The sequence below is a fragment of the Amphiprion ocellaris genome, chromosome 21, assembly GCF_022539595.1.
Source record: "Amphiprion ocellaris isolate individual 3 ecotype Okinawa chromosome 21, ASM2253959v1, whole genome shotgun sequence".
NCBI lineage: Eukaryota > Metazoa > Chordata > Actinopteri > Pomacentridae > Amphiprion > Amphiprion ocellaris.
Window position 1 is genome coordinate 2,546,257 of NC_072786.1, and position 19,879 is coordinate 2,566,135.

At 36.4% G+C, this 19,879-nt stretch overlaps 1 protein-coding gene across 5 annotated transcripts in view; it reads right to left on the reverse strand.

The window, feature by feature from the left end:
- dgki (diacylglycerol kinase, iota) overlaps positions 1–19,879 on the reverse strand; it is a 97,471-nt gene that overhangs the window by 37,469 nt on the left and 40,123 nt on the right. For 4 of the 5 annotated variants that reach the window (XM_055006813.1, XM_055006811.1, XM_055006815.1 and 1 more), the window contains exons 2-7: positions 13,236–13,344; positions 8,182–8,277; positions 3,172–3,246; positions 2,160–2,216; positions 1,962–2,027; positions 1,782–1,850 (exon numbers count right to left, since the gene is read on the reverse strand). In XM_055006813.1, the coding sequence (XP_054862788.1) occupies positions 1,782–1,850; positions 1,962–2,027; positions 2,160–2,216; positions 3,172–3,246; positions 8,182–8,277; positions 13,236–13,344 (472 nt within the window). The remainder of the gene's footprint in view (positions 1–1,781; positions 1,851–1,961; positions 2,028–2,159; positions 2,217–3,171; positions 3,247–8,181; positions 8,278–13,235; positions 13,345–19,879) is intronic. The other variant, XM_055006812.1, reaches the window with a different exon arrangement.

Sequence of the window (19,879 nt, forward strand, 5' to 3'; positions counted from 1 at the left end):
CATTGTGTGTCTTGTTTTTGCCACTTTGTGTCTCGTTTTTGTCATTTCGTGTCTTGGCTTTGTCATTTTGTGTCTCGGCTTTGTTGTTTTGGGTCTCATTTTTGTCATTTTGTGTCTCGCCTTTGTTGTTTTGGGTCTTATTTTTGTCATTTTGTGTCTCGGCTTTGTTGTTTTGGGTCTCATTTTTGTTGTTTCGTGTCTCGGCTTTGTTGTTTTGTGTCTTGGCTTTGTTGTTTTGGGTCTCGTTTTTGTCATTTTGTGTCTCAGCTTCGTTGTTTTGTGTCTCGGCTTTGTTGTTTTGGGTCTCATTTTTGTCATTTTGTGTCTTGTTTTGTCATTTTGTGTCTCATTTTTGTCATTTTGTGTCTTGGTTTTGTCATTCTGTGTTTCTGTTTTTGTATTGAAGGGTAATTGACGCTAGCATCTGAAACCATAAAGTAATTAGAAAATTGTCTATTTGGGGATTAAATCAAATAAGGCCAGTTTCTCATTGAAAATCAGATTTCTGTTTGCAACCAGAGGAGTCGCCTCCTACTGGCTGTTGGAGAGAATTCAGCTTTAAGAACCTTCAGTACTGACGAAGTACCAAACCCTGAGGCTACCTTCAGCTTTCGTATCTGGTCTATGATATTTCCACAAACAACTGAGCACCAAATTAAGATGTATTATTAAAGGTGTGTTGCCTTAATGTCTTTGTGAGTCATTTGGCTCCAGCCTTGAGGCAGATTATTGATTCTTTATGTACTGAGGGTTCGCTTCTATTCTATGTCTGCATTAACTTTAGAGAGATGGCAGAAAATAAAGGGGGAGAAAGAGAAATACAGGGGGTCCTCGACTTACGTCAGAGTTCCGTTCCTACAGATAGATGTAAGTCGATTTTAAGTAAGTCGAAAATGTAAACAAAGTCGTTCCGTGCATCACGATATCAATCAGTTCTTCATAAAAGTCATGAATACCAACAACTTTCATGCATGTATGAATCATTTTACAAGAAGATAATAAAACATTGTAACGGACTGATGTTGTTGTTGATGTTGAGGTTTCACTGTTTATTGTTCAGTTCCAGATTTACCTGATGTCAGTGAACGTGCCTGTTTAGTTAGCTCACCTCTGACTGATAACAAATGCATCTGTACTCAAGGAGCTAGGAGTCGGCTAACATCATCACAAGGAAACTCAGCTACCTTGGTCATGTTACCAGACATCACTGCCTTGAGAAAACAATCATTCTGATGTCCAGTGTCTGTCCAACACTCTGATGTCCACATTTTCAACATTTTTCAACATCTTTGGACATTTTTTGATGGAAAAAAAGAAATGTTAAAAATGTTTCTTAAGAACATTCACATAAAAATCAAACAAAATCCAGCGAATTTCGCTGGATTTTGGTTGATTTTTATGTGAATGTTCTTAAAGAAAATATTAGAAGTTTTACTGATATATACGGAATCACTTTAGATATTTTTAGGATAATTTTTGGAAGATTTTTACTAATTTTCTGAAAATATTTACAAGAATTTTCTTGCCAAATTTGGGGGATTTCTTTAAAATAAAACTTTAAAGGGAAACTTTTAAGGAGTTATTAGAATTTTCTTCCTGAAGGTTTTGCAAATTTTCAGAAATTTGGGGAATTTTTTTGCTGAATTTTTGGATTTTTTTCAGACAAGGAAACGATATTTTTTGGTGCCCGTAAATGAAGACAACAGGAGGGTTAAAACATCTCATTTTACAAAATACCATCTATTTTCCGCTGCAGTGCTGAACACAGACAAAGTACTTACAGCCTGTTTACACCAAGAACAGCTGATGGCGATGATTTCTTTACTGTGGAAGAACTTCTGCTGAAAACTCTGCAGAGACACAGAGCATCACACTGAAATAGTCTGAAGTGTGAACAGTAATAATGTGTGTGTGTGTGTGTGTGTGTGCGTGTGTGTGCGTGCGTGTGTGTGTACGCTCACCTTTCCACACTGCCTACATTTCCCCTCCTGTCTTCGTCTGTGAACCCAGTGATGCCTCAGTACGTTCTGCCATTAGCAAGAGACAAACGTTTATTCTCTCACATACAGTGCAACCGAGGACACGGAAAGATTCTTCCTCTCTCACATGTATGTATTCTCACACATGTTTACAAACCTCAGACACACAAACACACTCACATCTCTGAGGCACCTGGATCCTCCCTCTCTGAAGGTCGGCTTACAGCGGAAGTTAATCTAGAGAGAGACGGAGAAACAAAGAGGAAAATGAATAAAGACAAATAGCAAACACAGAATACGAGCATAAAGTTCCACATAATTTAAATTTTTGTAGTACAGTGGCATAAAAAAATATGCATATATCTCGTTTATGTTGTTTGTCTACTTTTTTGTTGTTTTGTTTCTCATTTTTGACATTTTTGGTTTTGTTTGTATAATTTTTTTGTCTCATTTTTGTCATTTGTCCATTTCTTTGTGGCATTATAACTGTTTTGTCTAATTTTTTGTCTCTTTTTTGTTTTGTTTCATGTCGTTTGTCAAATTTTTTGTCATTTTGTGTCTCATTTTTGTAACATTTTGTCTTGATTTTGTTGTTTTTTGTCTTTTTTGTCTGACTTTTGTCATTTTGATCATAAAGTAAAATACTATATTGTTCAGTTCCAGATATCTGTGACTAAATGTTGTGTTCCTTTGTAGACACTCTGTGATCTGGAAGTTGTAATGTGGAAATGATAAACTGAGGCTGAATGTTGCTGAAATTGAATTTATTTTGCTTGAGAAATTTCAGGTTGTTCATAATGTTTTGTACAAAGATAATTCCTTCAATGTGAACATTTTCAGAACATACTTTTTGCACTAGAACAAAGGAAATATTAGGCATTGTGGTTATTTACAGGTTATTATGCTGTGATTTTACTGGTGACTGGAGATCAAACTGGGCTGAATGTGGAACCTGAACTGAGAAGAGCTTGACATTCCTGTGGTATAACAGACACAACCTTTGAATATCTCTGAAATGCACTGAAGCTTTTTGTGTGAGATTCAGCAGAATTCAATGGAAATAACGTTGTAGAAAACACGATTTTCAGAAAAAGTGTGTGTGCGTGGGTGTGTGCATGCATGTGTGTGTGTGTGTGTGTGTGTGTGTGTGTGTGTGTGTGTGTGTGTGTGTGTGTGTGTGTGTGTCCACTACCTTTTCTAGTTGCTCTATGCAGCTGGTGTGAACAACGATCTTGCAGGCTGCACATTTCCTCCTGGGGGCCGACTTCTTAAAGAAGACAGAAAGGACAGAGGGCAGAGTGAGACACACAAACCAACCCAGAAGCAAACAACAAGCAGCAGTGTAAAGGTACACAACGATGAAAGCATCCAGACACACAAATGCAAACAGACACGTGCTGATCATTTTCTTAATAGACACTAAAAAATAAAATAAAAACCTGTAAATGTGCCTAAATGTGTAACTGTGACTCTTTACGATTATTTCCAATCCATCCAGTGAAGATATTTAAGACAGAACCATAGAAGTGGATAAACTGAAACCAACATCACCATCTCTACAGTCATTTCACTAATCGGACTAAAAGCAAACAAGCTATCTCTACCTCTGAGAGGTGAAAGAAGAAGTTAATTTGAGAGCTCACTGATGGCCTCAGTGATTTGTCACACAGTGTGACTGTTAAAAAAAAGAAGAAGCAAACACTCAAGATGCCAAAGTGCTATTTGCCTTGGATAAATAATATTGCTCTGCTGCCCTGGCTCATACAACAGACAAACTAGTCATTATGAGTAATAATATGACAGCTGATAATGGAGTGCTCCTACCTCCAGTCAATGGGTGAGCAACACTTAACGGCTCTCAAATAAAAAGCAGCCGTATATCTCACCGGTTAGCTGTTCTGAATGTTCTCTCACTGTTTAAGCCTCCAATATCAAAAGAAGTACCGTCTTCCACATCTGGAAGTGACTCGGACAGTGCAGTAGAGACCAAGGCCAAGAGAAAGAAGCCAAAGTTCACCAGAGAAGCCGGTCAAGAAGCCAAAAAGTGGAGAGAGTTCCAAGCCAGGAGGCTCATCGAAGGGCAGCAGCAATGGTGACAGCATGTTCCAGACTGGAAAGATGAGATATGTCTGCATCAGAGACTTCAAGGGTAAAGTCCTGATGGACATCAGAGAGTACTGGATGAACCAAGATGGAGAGATGAAGCCTGGGAAAAAGGGTACCTCCCTGGCTCCTTGTCGACCGAGCAGAGGCTTTTTGTCCTCCAAAGGCGGGTCTGACAGAAAAAGTTTGAAAACCACTGATATAAGGTCACTGCTTTAGAATATATTATGTCTCACCTAAGTTTGTTAATCTCAACAGCTAAAACTGACCAAAGCCATCATTAGCTTAGTTTTTGTTAGCCTTGTTTGCTTGTCTGCTTGTATTGTAAAATGGTACACAGCAAACAAAAAAAAAAACAAAAAAAAAAGCTCAAAACACAGCAGCCTTAGAAACACTCTGTCTCACAAAGGGAGTTAATCAGTCTGACAGTTTCTCTTTTCTTTCATCACTTTTTAATTTGGACACAAACAGCATCTCCGCGGGTTAAAACAAAGCAAAATCAAAGTCAAAAACAACGATTCTGAGGTTCAAACTGAATAAAAAACAAGCCAGACCCCGAGGAAGACACTGAGTCGATACATGCTGACCTGTTTGTTTCCAGAAAAACTGCTCCAAGAGTATATTAAAGATATTATTTCACTTAAAAAAGAGAATGTCTTTCTTTTGTGTGTTTTATTCTTTAATAGCAAGCGTGACTTCCTTGACCTTGTTTTTTTAAAACAAAAAAACAAGCCCATTGTGGATATTTATGCTAACAGCTTCTAGTTCATCAGATTGATTGAATTTTTTACTAACGTAGTGCTAAATTAATGCTCAGCCCACCATCAGTTCTTACAAGACACAACAAAAAAACAGAAAACTAACTACTATATCAGGTTCAAACCAGTGGCAGACAACTGAACTATTCATCACCAGAGAAATAGAGCAAATGTTCACTTTGAAAACCACATTCCTTTCAGTTCCTCTCTAAATTTTGTATTATATTTACATAACCCCTATATTTATCAGTGTGTGTTCATTTTAGATAAGATTATTAAGTATATTTCTGTATATATCTATACATGCTCTCAGTTTTGATACCTAATATATACTTTACATCCTCAGCGTATTTCCAAACCAGAGCTACAAAGGCTTTGTGAAGAAACAATGAAATGTTAGACAAGACAATGGGGACATGAGGGACCTCGTTCCCCTTTGTTTAACTGAAAGAACTTTTAACAGCAGCTGATGTTGTGGTCTGAGAAGTCGAGGGGCAGAATAAGGAGATGCAGACTGGAGCCAGACAATGTAGACATTTAGAAGCAATCAATAGGATCTTAAATTGAGTTCTGAAACAAATGGGGAGCCAAGACGGGAGGGATGTGTTCTAGTTTAGAGTGTACCAATTACAGCCAAACAACTAAACCACGGGTTCTTACGTAATAATGAAATCTGTAACCTGAACTTGTGTCATATTTTCCTTCCTTTTCTTAAGACATCAGGCCTTTAAAAACTAGCTGACATTTATTTCTTAACATCTTTGACTAAACACTCACATAAACCCTCAATACCCAAGATTATAGATTGCGTGGATTTCCAACAAGTTTCACTGTTGATGCTATTCAATTTCCTTGTCCAAGACCCCTAATTCTCCTACATTTAGCATCTTGAAAGAGAACATCTTGCTTCATATTTGTCCTGTTGAGAACTAATTAGTCAACATGTCCAACTAGTTCAACAGATAGCACTGACAGGAATGCTTATACTCTCTTAATGGCATCGTCAATTTATCAGATCTGGTCCTTCAGATGGTTCCATTGCTCAGGACTCAGATATCCCTTTTTGAGCAAGAAGAAGTTCGGTGCTGGTGCTTAGTTGGTTCAAATCTCGTGCCTCCTAAGAACCGGTTTGCTTTTCCACTGGCAAGTAGTCAAGTTAGAGCCACATCATTGCGTCACCATAAAACATCAGTACGTCAATGCAGGTGTAGCCGTTCAACAACGTTGGCGCATCTATCTATCTATCTATCTATCTATCTATCTATGTAAAAGAGAAGGAAAAAATTGATGCTCTGTAACCTAGAGGGCAAGTCTGTGGATATTTTAGCTCTAGAGGAGTTAACTGGCTTCTCATTAAAACCACAGATGATTTGAATTTTATTAAACCAATATTACAGAAGTTTGTATAAAGTAAAAAGGGATCAGTACATTGCTTGAGTTGCAAATGACTACAGCAGAAAAAGAATCAACATCGGGCATCAGAGTACTGCGAGAATCTGGGTTTTTTCAAGGTGTGTTCACGAGTTATTTTGATCATGCAACTGTGGTTTAATCAGATTTAAAACATGCATAAGATAAAAGATAACACAGATTCAGTGTGCATGACGCTGCTCGGGGGATTTTGAAAACGGTAACAAACAGATTGGGGAAAGGGAAATACACATCCAATCTCCAGCCGATGAGTCAGACTAAATTATCCGTATCTAGCTGAGCACAGGTACGAATGTGTTTATTTATGTCAACCATGACCTCTCAGGTTCCACTGAGGTCAGCCTGTCCTTCTGGACGTAGGAAATCTATCTCATTACATTTATTTGCTCAATCTTTCTGACATCTTCCAGCCTCATCGCGTTCTTATAGCTGTAATTTCCCACCATCAGTGGAAATGTACAGACATGTCATTATATTATTGCTGGAATTAAAGGTTGTTTCTCGGCTCTCCTTTACAGGTTTTTCTTCCTTGTTAGAGGCGAGCACAGAGACAAGAGGTCCACCATACCTGTAATTTAAACCCTTTAGACACATCTCTGCATGCTCGTAGTGAACGACACTGAAGAGCTCTCATTCTGTTTTGTTGACATGGACCGCCTGAGTGAAAAGTACGCTGCATTTCCAGAACACTGGAACCACGTGCTCCGCCCTTGGAGTGAACATGAGTTATGAGGGACCATAAATTAACTGGAGATGAGGAAGAATTAGTCCTTCACACCAGGCAATAAAATCACAACCATGAAACAAACAGGAAGAGCTCAGTGGGTTCTCTTTCTTAAAACACTTTCAACGTATTCAATGTAATTTTTCAAGTAACACAGAGCTCTCGGTCAATCCAAAATGTTAATAAACCTCAAACCTGAGACTTTAACAAAGAAAAAAAGTGAGTTTTGGCTTTCTTAGGAGAATATCTATGTGTGCACAATTAATACCCAACTATTAGTGTGCAGAATTATTACGCAACTAAATGAAAAAACAAAAAAGTCCAAACTCACTTTTTTCATTTTCATTTTAGAGTAAGAACAAATAACAAAAGCAAAAATAAACAACTTGAAATTCACAAATAAACACTTCTGACATTTCAGCAAATATTCAGTGACCAGTGTAGCCATCCTTATTTTCAGTAGCTGGAGCCTTCCATCCATGGAGTCTGTTAGTTTGTCCATCTGTTGATGATCAACTTTTGAAACGCTGTTCAAAGAGGTGTATCGTCTTCCTTCACTGTAAACCTCACGTTTAAGACGAGCCCAAAGTTCTCTGTAGGGTTTAGATCGGTGAGGACGTCATTATTCTGTCATCTCTCAGGTCTTTAAGCTACAAAGGGGAGGACTTGGATGCATGTGATGGAGCTTCGTCCTGCATAAAAATCATGGCCTTCTTGAATGATGTAGACTTTTCCTGAACCGCTGCTTGAAGAAAGTATCTTCTAAAAAACTGCTACTAGGTTTGGGAGTTGATTTTAAGTCCATCTACAACCTGAAAAGGTCCAATTAGCTCATCCTTAACCCCATAATACCCAGTGTTGCAGAAATACAACATCAGTTTTAGTTTTTTCAAATCTTATTTTGCCATCAGAAGAGTCTGACTCACACTTAGGAGCCACAATGAAGGGCAAGAAGTTAGCAAGTGTAACACAATGCAAGGTGTCGTACAACCAGAGAATGTAAACAAAGCCGTCTGATAGCACTGCATGACGACGTATTCATCTGCTCCACTCGTCAACTAGTTCCATTTAACCAGTTCTGACGTAACAACAAAACGGTGTAGGTCGATGACAGCATAAACCGAGGACCTCCTGTACTTACAAGATATCCACAGAAATGCAAGAAGAAGCGCTGTAAACTACTCACTGCAGTCTTGAGCAGGCAGGTGTCCTCTCCGAGGTAACAAAGCTCTCCAGAACAACTCGTCTCCATCCACAGGTGATCCCCGTTCACTGCGTTCTCCTGCAGAGACAACAGAGACGGGAAGTCGCATAATACACTGTAAAAAATCTAAATCTTACCAAGTCTGTTTGTCTTATTTGTAGTCAAAATGTCTCATCCCACTTCATTTAAGATAAATTCACTGAACAAGAGACATTTCAGCAGATGGAGGGACTTGTTTTAAGACAATGCATCTTATATATCTTGTTTAGTTAATCTTGAAATTATCTTGTTTTGAGTTGAATTTTACAAGAAAATTTAAAATAACTTTAACCCTCGTGTCGTCCTGTGGGTCAAAACTGACCCATTTTAAAGTTTGAAAATGTGGAAAAAATATATATATTTTCACAGTGAAACTTCTGATGTCCACATTTTCAACTTTTTTGGGAAATTTTTGAACATTTTTTGGTGGAAAAAAAGGAGTTAAAAATGTTTCTGAAGAACATTCACATAAAAATCAACCAAAATCCAGTGAAATTCACTGGATTTTGGTTGATTTTTATGTGGATGTTCTTAAAGAAAATATTGGAAGTTTTACTTATATATATGGAATCACTTTAGATATTTTTAGGATTTTTTTGGAAAACTTTTACTCATTTTTTGAAAATATTTACAAGAATTTTCTTGCCAAATTTGGGGGATTTTTTTAAAATAAAACTTTGAAGGGAAACTTCTAAAGAATTATTGGAATTTTCTTCCTGAAGGTTTTGCAAATTTTCAGAAATTTGGGAATTTTTTTGCTCATTTTTTGGATTTTTTTCACACAAGAAAACAATGTTTTTTGGTGCCAGTAAATGAAGACAACAGGAGGGTTAACACATCTCAAATTAGGAGGTTACATGAAAGCAAAAATCGATTTTTGAGTGAAAAACTGCTATTTTTTTAGCATGTCTGGTTTATTTTAAGACACCTAAACTTGACAATCCTGGTAAAACAGAGCTTAAAATAAGTTTTCCAGCTAATTTTAAGATCTCAATATTCTAAATATCATATCTTACTTCAAGAAATCTTACCAAGTCATTTTTCACTTGTTCTACTGGCAGATTTTTTCACTTATTTCAAGGTAAAAGTTCCTTGAAATAAGTTTTTTTGTTGTTTTGAGAGGAGCATTTTTTTCCAGTGTAACATGCGTGGTCCTTGTGCACGTCTCACTCTCACTCTGCTTATTTTCAGTCACGTTAAACTGCAACCATATGCACGTAAACACTCAAGAGCGAGCGCGGTCAACAAGTGTGTCAAGCACATAATTGCTACCGCTTGAGGAGGAGGGTAATTTCACACTGCACATTAATGTAAGGCGCTAATCAAAACACTACCGGAGCTGCAGATCCATGAGCAAACACACACCTACGCAACACACATCTATATGCACGCTCAGTGTAAAACACTCCATGCATGTTGTATGTGTTAGCAAAAGGATGCTTCTGTATGTTATCGATATTATGACATAGATAAGGTTTGTCAATCTCATCTTAGTTCAGGTTCCACATTCAGTCCAATCTGATCTCCAGTGACCAGTAAAAATCACAGCATAATAACCTGTAAATAACCACAACTCCTAATGTTTCCTCTGTTTTAGTGAAAAAAAGTTCACATTTAAGGAATGATGTTTTTACAAAGCATTATGAAATACCTGAAAACAAAAAAGACAAAAAATCTGACAAAAAAGTTACAAAGCGACCCAAAAATGGACAAATGAGACAAAAGCAAGACACAAAATGACAAAAATCTTACACAAAACAAGAAATAAAGCAAAACACAAAATGACAAAAATAAGACAAAAAACACAAGCGAGACAAAAAGGAAACACAAAACGAAAAAAAAGGGAAACAAAACGACATAAACAAGAGACAAATGACAAGTCAGACAAAAAAAATGACAAAAAACAAGATAAAGTATTACAAAAACGAGACACAAAATGACAAAAGCAAGAAACAAAACAACAAAAAGACACATAAAAGAATGAACAAAACAAAACAAAAATAAGACAAAAAGGAAGCACAAAATTACAAATGACATGAAACAAAACAAAAAGAGAAAAAATTTGACATAAAATTACAAAGTGACAAAAAATAGACAAATGAGGCAAACAAGACACAAAATGACAAAAACAAGACAAAATATTACAAAAATTAAACACAAAATGAACAATCTAGTATTTTACTTTATCAAGTAAAATACTAGATTGTTCATTGTTCTTTTGTCATTTTGTGTCTGCTTTTTGTAACATTTTGTCTTGTTTTTGTTGTTTTTTTGTCTTGTTTTTTATCTGACTTTTGTCGTTTGTCTCATGTTTTTGTCGCTTTGTTTTTCGTTTTGTTTTGCATGTTTTCTCTGTTATTTAAAGGTTATATTGTCAGTATTTACTGGAGCACGAACACTACATTTCTTTCAGTCTTTCCTGCACTAATTGGTGTGTATCTCTTTGTTATGCAGCTGTTATACGTGACTTATTGTCACCTAAACGTGGACCACATCCACCCATGACCATATATTAACGAGTGATTAAGAGCAATAATTATATAAATGTGTGTGTGTGTGTGTGTGTGTGTGTGTGTGTGTGGTGCAGAACGATGAAGGGCAGTGGTGACGTGGAGGAAGTGTCCCTGCAGATAGAACCCGGGGGAAATCTCAGACAGTTTGTCTACTTTCCTATCAATAATTCAGCACATTTTATTTACTATTCATTATTTACATGTGATTCATTTGGAGTCTAATTATTGTAACAGATTATTACAAAAGTGTTCATTACATAAGATGCATTTTTTTACACCATTTTTATTCATATATTCAGTGAATTTGAAACTGTTTTAGTGTTCTTTTGGAGGAAAAAATTGTGTTGCTTCTTTTGTTTTTTGAACTTTAATGATATTAAAGCAAGAACCTCGATCACTGTTCAAAAGCAAAGTGTTCTAACAGCATCTTGTGGTGGATTTTAGGAAAAAATATGATGTTTACAAATGTTTTGAAGCATTTTAAATGTCATTTAACTCATTTAAAGGAATCATTCTGATGTTATTCAATGAAAGGAGCTGCTTCAGTTGAGTTGCTGCAGCAGGTTAGATGAGATCTGTATGAGCTGATAAACGTCCTGATGTAACCTCCGCCTGGCTGGAACAAAAGGTTTTGGATTATTTATCCATTATGATGAAAAAAAATGATGACACAAAATGACCTTTCCCTTGATTTGACAAAATGTAGGCATTTTACAGAATCACACGCTCATTTTTTCTACTACCTGCTTTCAGAAGATCTCAAACTGCCACAAATGAAATGGAAAAACGTCGTCTTTATGAGGGAAAATGGATTCGCAATGGGCATAATTTTATTCATATGGATTTCAGTGGAACTAAAAATGCCAGCTAGAATTTCTGTTGCACTCTTTGACCGATGCTGTCTAATTTGCAGAGTTGTTTCATGTTGATATTTCCCTAAGCATCGGCGCTTACAGTTTAAAGCACTCCAAAACGGTTATTTGATTTGTGATTCATGTTTCGTGAGTAAAATCCATTAAATTCTGCAGAATAAATCTGGACAAAGTCACGTCTCGTAAAGTCGTGATGAGTAAAAACTTTCATTGTCACAGTTTGCTACCGAGACATTTTCTACTAACGATCATAAAGAAACTTTATTTCCCACACAAACATACGGCCGCTGAAACCAGACTGTTCATGAATCTGTTGGCATGAAAACCCAAATGTCATTGAGTGACTCAGTCAAACAGAAAGAAATGACGGCTTTTTGTACAGGATCTAAAACTGGGAACAAGAGATGGAATCTTTCTGCTCAGGTGCATCTGTGAAAGAAGGATTTGTCTGTTGTGTAGGACGAGATGTTGATATCCCTTCTTGTATACATGAGACACCTATGACTCTATGCAAGAAGGGATGTCAACATCTAGTCCTACAGACAGATCTGGATGTGAGACATGGCAACCCACAAAAAACATCCAGAAGAGAATAGAATCCTTTGAGATGTGGTGCATTGGGACTAGAGCGAGGTGCAGAGAATAGACACAAATGGAGATGTAAGGTGGCCAACCGTCGGAACGAAGACGGCACAATGACAAAAACAAGGCAGACAACGACAAAAACGAGACACAAAGTGACAAAAACAAGAGCGACAACAACAAAAACAAGACACAAAATGACAATAACGAGTCAGGAAATGACAAAACCGAGACACAAAGTAATAAAATCGAGACACAAAGTGACAAAAACAAGACACAAGGTGACAAAAATGAGACACAGAACAACAAAAACAAGACAGAAAACAACAAAAACAAGAGAGACGACAAAAACAAGACACAAAATGACAATAACGAGACACAAAGCGACAAAAACGAGACACAAAACGACAAAAATGAGACACAAAACGACAAGAACGAGACACAAAGTGACAAAAACAAGACACAAAATGACAAAATCGAGACACAAAGTGACAAAAACAAGACACAAAGTGACAAAAACGAGACACAAAAACAACAAAAACGAGACACAAAATGACAACGAGACACAAAGCGACAAAAACAAGACACAAAACGACAAAAACGAGACACAAAATGACAAAAACGAGACACAAAGTGACAAAAACGAGATACAAAATGACAAAAATGAGACACAGTGACAAAAACATGACAAAAAACATGACAAAAACGAGACACAAAACGACAAAAACAAGACAAAAAATGAAAAAAGGACACTGACAAAAACAAGACAAAAAAATGATAAAAACGAGACACAAAACGACAAAAACAAGACAAAAAATGAAAAAAAGGACACAGTGACAAAAACAAGACAAAAAATGATAAAAACGAGACACAAAATGACAAAAACGACAAAAAATGAAAAAAACGAGACACAAAACGACAAAAACAAGACAAAAAATGAAAAAAGGAGACACAAAGTGACAAAAACAAGACAAAAAATGACAAAAACGCGACACACTGATGACGAGTTGTATGAAATGCTATGTCTGACCGTCCAGTCCAAGCAGGTTCGTAGCTCCTTGTTGGGTCCGTTGGAGGCCGGAGGAAGCGACGGTTGAGGTGGACCGAGGTAATGGACGCCTGAGCGGGAGATCGCCTTCCTGAAAACAACACGAAACAAACAGAAAGCATTTAAAAACACACTTATTATTAACAGAAGTCTACACAGAAACCCGCCCCGTCATGCTTCGCTGTGACAGAGTGGCTGAATCACTGAGAACTAGACGGGAGGATAATCTAGTATGTAATTAATTATTCATATCATGAGACCACATTTGAGAGCGCTCAGCTGGAGATGTTTGGTTGAGGAGAGCTGGGAACAGCTTGGAGGAGACGCTGCCAGCAGCACTTTGGGGTGACGAGCGAGAGTCGGAGACAGATCTGTTCTGTCAGAGGATGAGTCAGCAGTCAGCTCTCTCTCCATGTCCTGGACTCTCGCCCTATTACACTTCCTGTTCCCGTCATTTTCTAAACTATACGTTCTTCTGTTTGTCCGTGTTTTATCCCGGTCTTTCTAACTCATACCCAGTCAGTCATCAGTAAACAGTCTGCATCACCACCCACCTGAAAGAGCCGACACAGGTGGGTGTAGAGTCATCACATCTTCATCATCATCATCATCATCATCATCATGCTCTTTTATTAACCGCTGATCCAGCATCTACAGGTTCAGCTCCAAATGTTTCTCTTTGCAAAAGTTGGAAAATCTAAGCTGACAGTCCTGACGTTTCATCAAAATCACTTCATGCTAAAAATCAAGTTCATTCTGTAAAAAAGCCATGAGTGACTCAGGAACCAACAGTAAAATAACAAAACTATTCAGCTGAACTACAGGGCAGAGAGGAGACAAGCGTGGAAATAAGTTCAGAATGTAAGTAGTCAAATATGTAAAGTTTGGAGTCACTATTGTTTCAGAATTGGTAAGACACCTGTTGGAAACTTACAAAAATGTTGCATAATTTGGCTCCAGTTGCTTCCAACTGTAATTCTCTCTACATGTAATCATGGTTGTGTTGTTTTCATGGAGGTGCAGCGAGAAATTAGCCTAGAGTGAGTAAGAATGTGGGAAATAAAGCCCCAGAAAACTATCTTGGTTCAACCCTCGTGTCGTCCTGTGGGTCAGATTGACCCATTTTAAAATTTGAAAATGTGCAAATATATATAAATATATATATATATATATATATATATATATATATATATATATATATATATATATATATATATATATATATATATATATATATATATATATTCACAGTGAAAACTTCCAAATTTTCAAGATTTTTTGGGAAATTTTTGAACATTTTTTGATGGAAAAAAAGAAATGTTAAAAAAGTAAATGTTTCTTTAAGAACATTCAGAAAAAAAATCAACCAAAATCCAGCGAAATTCGCTGAAAGAAAGAAGAAAAAATGAGACAAAAATAAATAAAATAAAACAAATTCTACATATATAAAAAATAAAATCAAACAATAAAACTAAGATTGTGCACACACACACACACACACACACACATATATATATATTTTTTTTTTGGGCAGTTTTTTTCTGCAGTTCTATGTGTGTGTAAAATTTTTTGTTTTGTTTTGTGAGCAAATAATAAATAAATGAAAGAAACAAAACAAAAAATTATACATACATAAAAAATAAAACAAAAATCATATATATATACATAATTTTGGTTTGTTTGTTTTTTGTGTGCATATATATATATAAAAAAAATTTATTCATATAAATTTTGTATTATTTAATTTTTTCGCAATTTTTTTCTGCATGTGGGTTTTTTTTTTATATATATATGTATATATATATATATATTTTTTTTTTTTTTTTTTTTTTTTTTTTTTCTGTTTTTATTATTTATTTATTGGTCATTTTTTCCCTATCTTTGGGTCCTACAAGGTTAAAGGTTTCCATATTTTCGGATTGTGTGAAATATTTGTGTACAATTCAGCAAGAACTATACATCTGTAACACAAAGTTTAAGATCTAGAATAAACTCCTGAACGTCAGCGTGGTGTGTTTTAGAGTTAACTGGTAATTATGGGAATGAACACAGGTGTCTGTCTGTCTGTCTGTCTGTCTGTCTGTCTGTCTGTCTGTCTGTCTGTCTGTCTGTCTGTCTGTCTGTCTGTCTGTCTGTCTGTCTGTCTGTCTGTCTGTCTGTCTGTCTGTCTGTCTGTCTGTCTGTCTGTCTGTCTGTCTGTCTGTCTGTCTGTCTGTGGAAAAGGTTGAGCATCTGACCGCCCTGTTGAAAGTTTCAGTGGCCGTCTGTCTAAAATGATCAACCAGGACAAAGAGGAGTCCACTTACACACCCTGTAACCTGACGACACACCCCGACACACACACACACACAGGTTCACACACACACACACACACACACACACACACACACACACACACACACACACACACACACAGGTTCACACACACACACACACACACACAGGTTCACACACATGCATGCATGTTCTCACGACTCTGGAGATAAAAATAGAATTGCGTGGGTGACGGCGCAAATACAACAATGTATGGTGACTGGACATGTGCCACATAGAACAAGGGACCACACACACACACACACACACACACACACACACACACACACACCTACACACACACACACACACACACATATTATATCACAAATACATATATATTCTAATGAACGTGTACATGCAGTTTTTTGTATTTTCCTTTCATAACACTGGACGTATTGTTGAAGTTTTCCTCGTCGTTTACTTTGTTTTTTTGATCTTTTCTTTCTAACTTTAACCTCTGAGGGCACTAAACCAGGTCCGTTAGGGGAAGTAACAGGAGAAGTCAGACGATCAGCCCAGCCGTGAGCGAAGGAACAGTTTTATTGAAACCACTTATTTGGAAGTGAAACCGCAGGCAGAAAGTGAACGTCTGAGAACATTTATCCAGTTAAACTGTCTAAAGATGCTTCAGTGGTTGTTTGGTTGTTGTCTGATGTTTGCTGAAACTTATGAGAATCAACATAAACTGAAATGAAAACTGTGCCTACTTCTACTTCCTGCTGATTCAGCGCAGACTTTCTGTTAGCTTCAACCACAGCAGATGACAAACATTTTCCATGTGTTCACCTTAACTTTCATCTTGAAATCAGCATATTCAGGACTACAGTAGGCGGTTTGTTGACTTCTTGAGTGCATAGTTATTAGACAAGTGAGTATTTTGACCTTATTTACACACATATTTTCTAACTAAACTAACTAAACTTGAATGCTAAATGGTTTTAAGCATTATCAGGAGATGTGTATTTGTGTAATGAGGGAGGGTGTCGCCTACAGTGATAAACACCCGATATAAGACAAAAAAAGACAAAAAACACAAGCAACACAAAAAGGAAACACAGAATGACAAAAGTGAGAAACAAAACGACAAAAACATTAGACAAACAACAAAAGTCAGACAAAAAAAGACAAAAAAACAACAAAAACAAGACAAAATATTCCAAAAATGAGACACAAAATGACAAAAGAACATTGATTTATGATGAAAACAACAAAAAAGGGCAAAAAATAACAAAAACAAGACAAAATATTACAAAAATGAGACATAAAATGACAAAAACGAGAAACAAAACCACAGAAATCAGTCAGAAAAACAACAAAAACAAGACAAAATATTCCAAAAATCAGACACAAAACGACAAAAGAACAATCTAGTATTTTACTTTCTGATCCAAACAACTTGTCATGATCTAGAAATTATTTTAAATTCATAGTTTGACTAATTTCCAATCTGCAGTTAATGTCTTCTCTGGAATTTTTACACTTTGAGGGCCGGATTGGACCCTCTGGAGGGCCGCTTTTGGCCCACGGGCCGCATGTTGGACACCCCTGGTTTAGCTGCATAATAATATTGTAAACTGATTAGGGTTCGTCATGTATGAATAAAGCAGCTGTGTGTGTTGCTGTGAATGTTCTTGTGGTGTTTTTATTGTCGCTAACAGTCAGAGATAGAAAGTCAGAGCCTCTAAAAATAGACCCAGCAGCATCGATGCACTTCATGTACTCATCACGAGAGCAGATAAATGGGAATACACGCTGAAATATGCAAACACACACACATAAACTCTCAGTCCGAGGTCACAGGGCACCATTATATTTGAGTCCTAATCTACTAAAAGCAGACAGGATCACCGGCATTAAGGCTGGATCCTAAAATACAAACCAAAAAACATGCAGCTTGAGCACAACGCGTCTGTACCAGCACCACACCGGAGTAATTTTAAGTAGAAAAGAGTGGTCAAAGTGCATCAGACTAAAAATAGATGCATTTAAATAAACAGGAATGACAGCTTAACAGGTCATGAATCAGCACAAATCACACCACAGTGATTCAGTGCTACGGATTAACAAAAAAAAAGTGACAACACAAAGAAAGGAAAAGACGGTGGGTTGCTCATAAAATCTATAAGTTAGAGAAAAAGTGGGAATTATCAAAACAAAAAGGAAAGAATGAGGAATTATAAAACTTAAAAATAAAAAACCGAGACAAAACGACAAAATCGAAACACAAAATGATAAAAACAAGACACGGAATGACAAAAACAAGACACAAAATGACAAAAACAAGAAAGAAAACGACAAAAACGAGACAGAAAATGACAGATGTGAGACAGAAAATGACAAAACGGACACACAAAATGACAAAACGAGACACAAAATGACAAAAACAAGACAGAGAACGACAAAAATGAGACACAAAATGACAAAACGAGACACAAAATGACAAAAACAAGACAGAGAACGACAAAAATGAGACACAAAATGACAAAAAGAAGACACAAAACGACAAAAATGAGACACAAAACGACAAAAACGAGACACAACTAAACAAGTAAAACAACTAAATTGAGACAGAAAATAACAAAAACAAGACAGAAGACGGCAAAACCGAGACACAAAAACGACAAAAATGAGACAGAAAACAACTAAATCGCAACAGAAAATGACAAAACCAAGACACAAAACGACAAAAATGAGACACAAAATGACAAAAAGGAGACACAAAATGGCAAAAACGAGACACGAAACGACAAAAACAAGACAGAAAACAACAAAAACGAGACAGAAAACAACAAAAATGAGACAAAACAAAAACGAGACGCAAAATGACAAAAAGGAGACACAAAATGGCAAAAACGAGACACGAAACGACAAAAACAAGACAGAAAACGACAAAAATGAGACAGAAAACAACAAAAACGAGACAGAAAACAACAAAAATGAGACAAAACAAAAATGAGACACAAAATGACAAAAAGGAGACACAAAATGGCAAAAACGAGACACGAAACGACAAAAACAAGACAGAAAACGACAAAAATGAGACAGAAAACAACAAAAACGAGACAGAAAACAACAAAAACGAGACAGAAAACAACAAAAACGAGACAAAACAACAAAAACGAGACGCAAAATGACAACAAGACAGAAAACGACAACACCCTGACACAAAACGACAAAATGAGACACAAAATAACAAAAACAAGACACAAAATGCAAAGCCCTGCTGTGCAACTGTCCACAGAAGACATGGTGTTCTGTCCATGAATCGCTGCTCCTTATTTCTCCAGATACAGCGCTGGCAGTCGAGGCCAAAGAGCTCAACCTGACATTCATCTGTCTGAGGCACCAACTTCCACAGCAGCAACCTGTACGTGTTTTATGGATTTTATTGATTCGGAAGCTTCAGTGAGCTTCATTTTACATCTCCAGGCACTTACTTTGTGGAGTCAGAAATCTACGGCTGTGATCACAAGGTTGAAACGGTCAGAGAATTTATCACGGTTTGAATCATCAGCTGATGATTGCTGATGACAATTCCTGCCCCAATCAATCAATCAATCAATCAATCAATCAATCAATCAATCAATCAATCAATCAATCAATCAATCAATCAATCAATCAATCAATCAATCAATCAATCAATCAATCAATCAATCAATCAATCAATCAATCAATCAATCAATTAATGCCAAACTAGTCATTAGAGCTTTGAGTCCAAGGGTTTTAAAATACTCACTTTTTTTGTGCCTGTAAATGAGGACAACAGGAGGGTTAAAAAAAAAAAAATCCCCCAAATGTGGCAAGAAAATTCTTGTAAATATTTTCAAAAAATTAGTAAAAATCTTCCAAAAAAAATCCTAAAAATGTCTAAAGTGATTCCATATATATCAGTAAAACTTCTAATATTTTCTTTAAGAACATTCACAAAAAAAAATCAACCAAAATCCAGCAAAATTCGTTGGATTTTGGTAGATTTTTTTGTGACTGTTTTTAAGAAATATTTTTAACATTTCTTTTTTTCCACCAAAAAATATTTAAATATTTCCCAAAAATGTTGAAAATGTGGACATCAGAAGTTTCACTGTGAAAATATATATTTTTTCCCATATTTTCAAACTTTAAAACGGGTCAGTTTGACCCGCAGGACGACACGAGGGTTAATCTCACCCATTGTCACCCCAGTAGTGAGTATGATTGTGTCTGATGGATACTTGTGTGGTTTTTTTATAGTATTATTTGGACATGAGAAATGTCATTTTGTCTAACTGTCTACTATGTACATTCCTGAATGACAATAAAGCTGAAGTTGA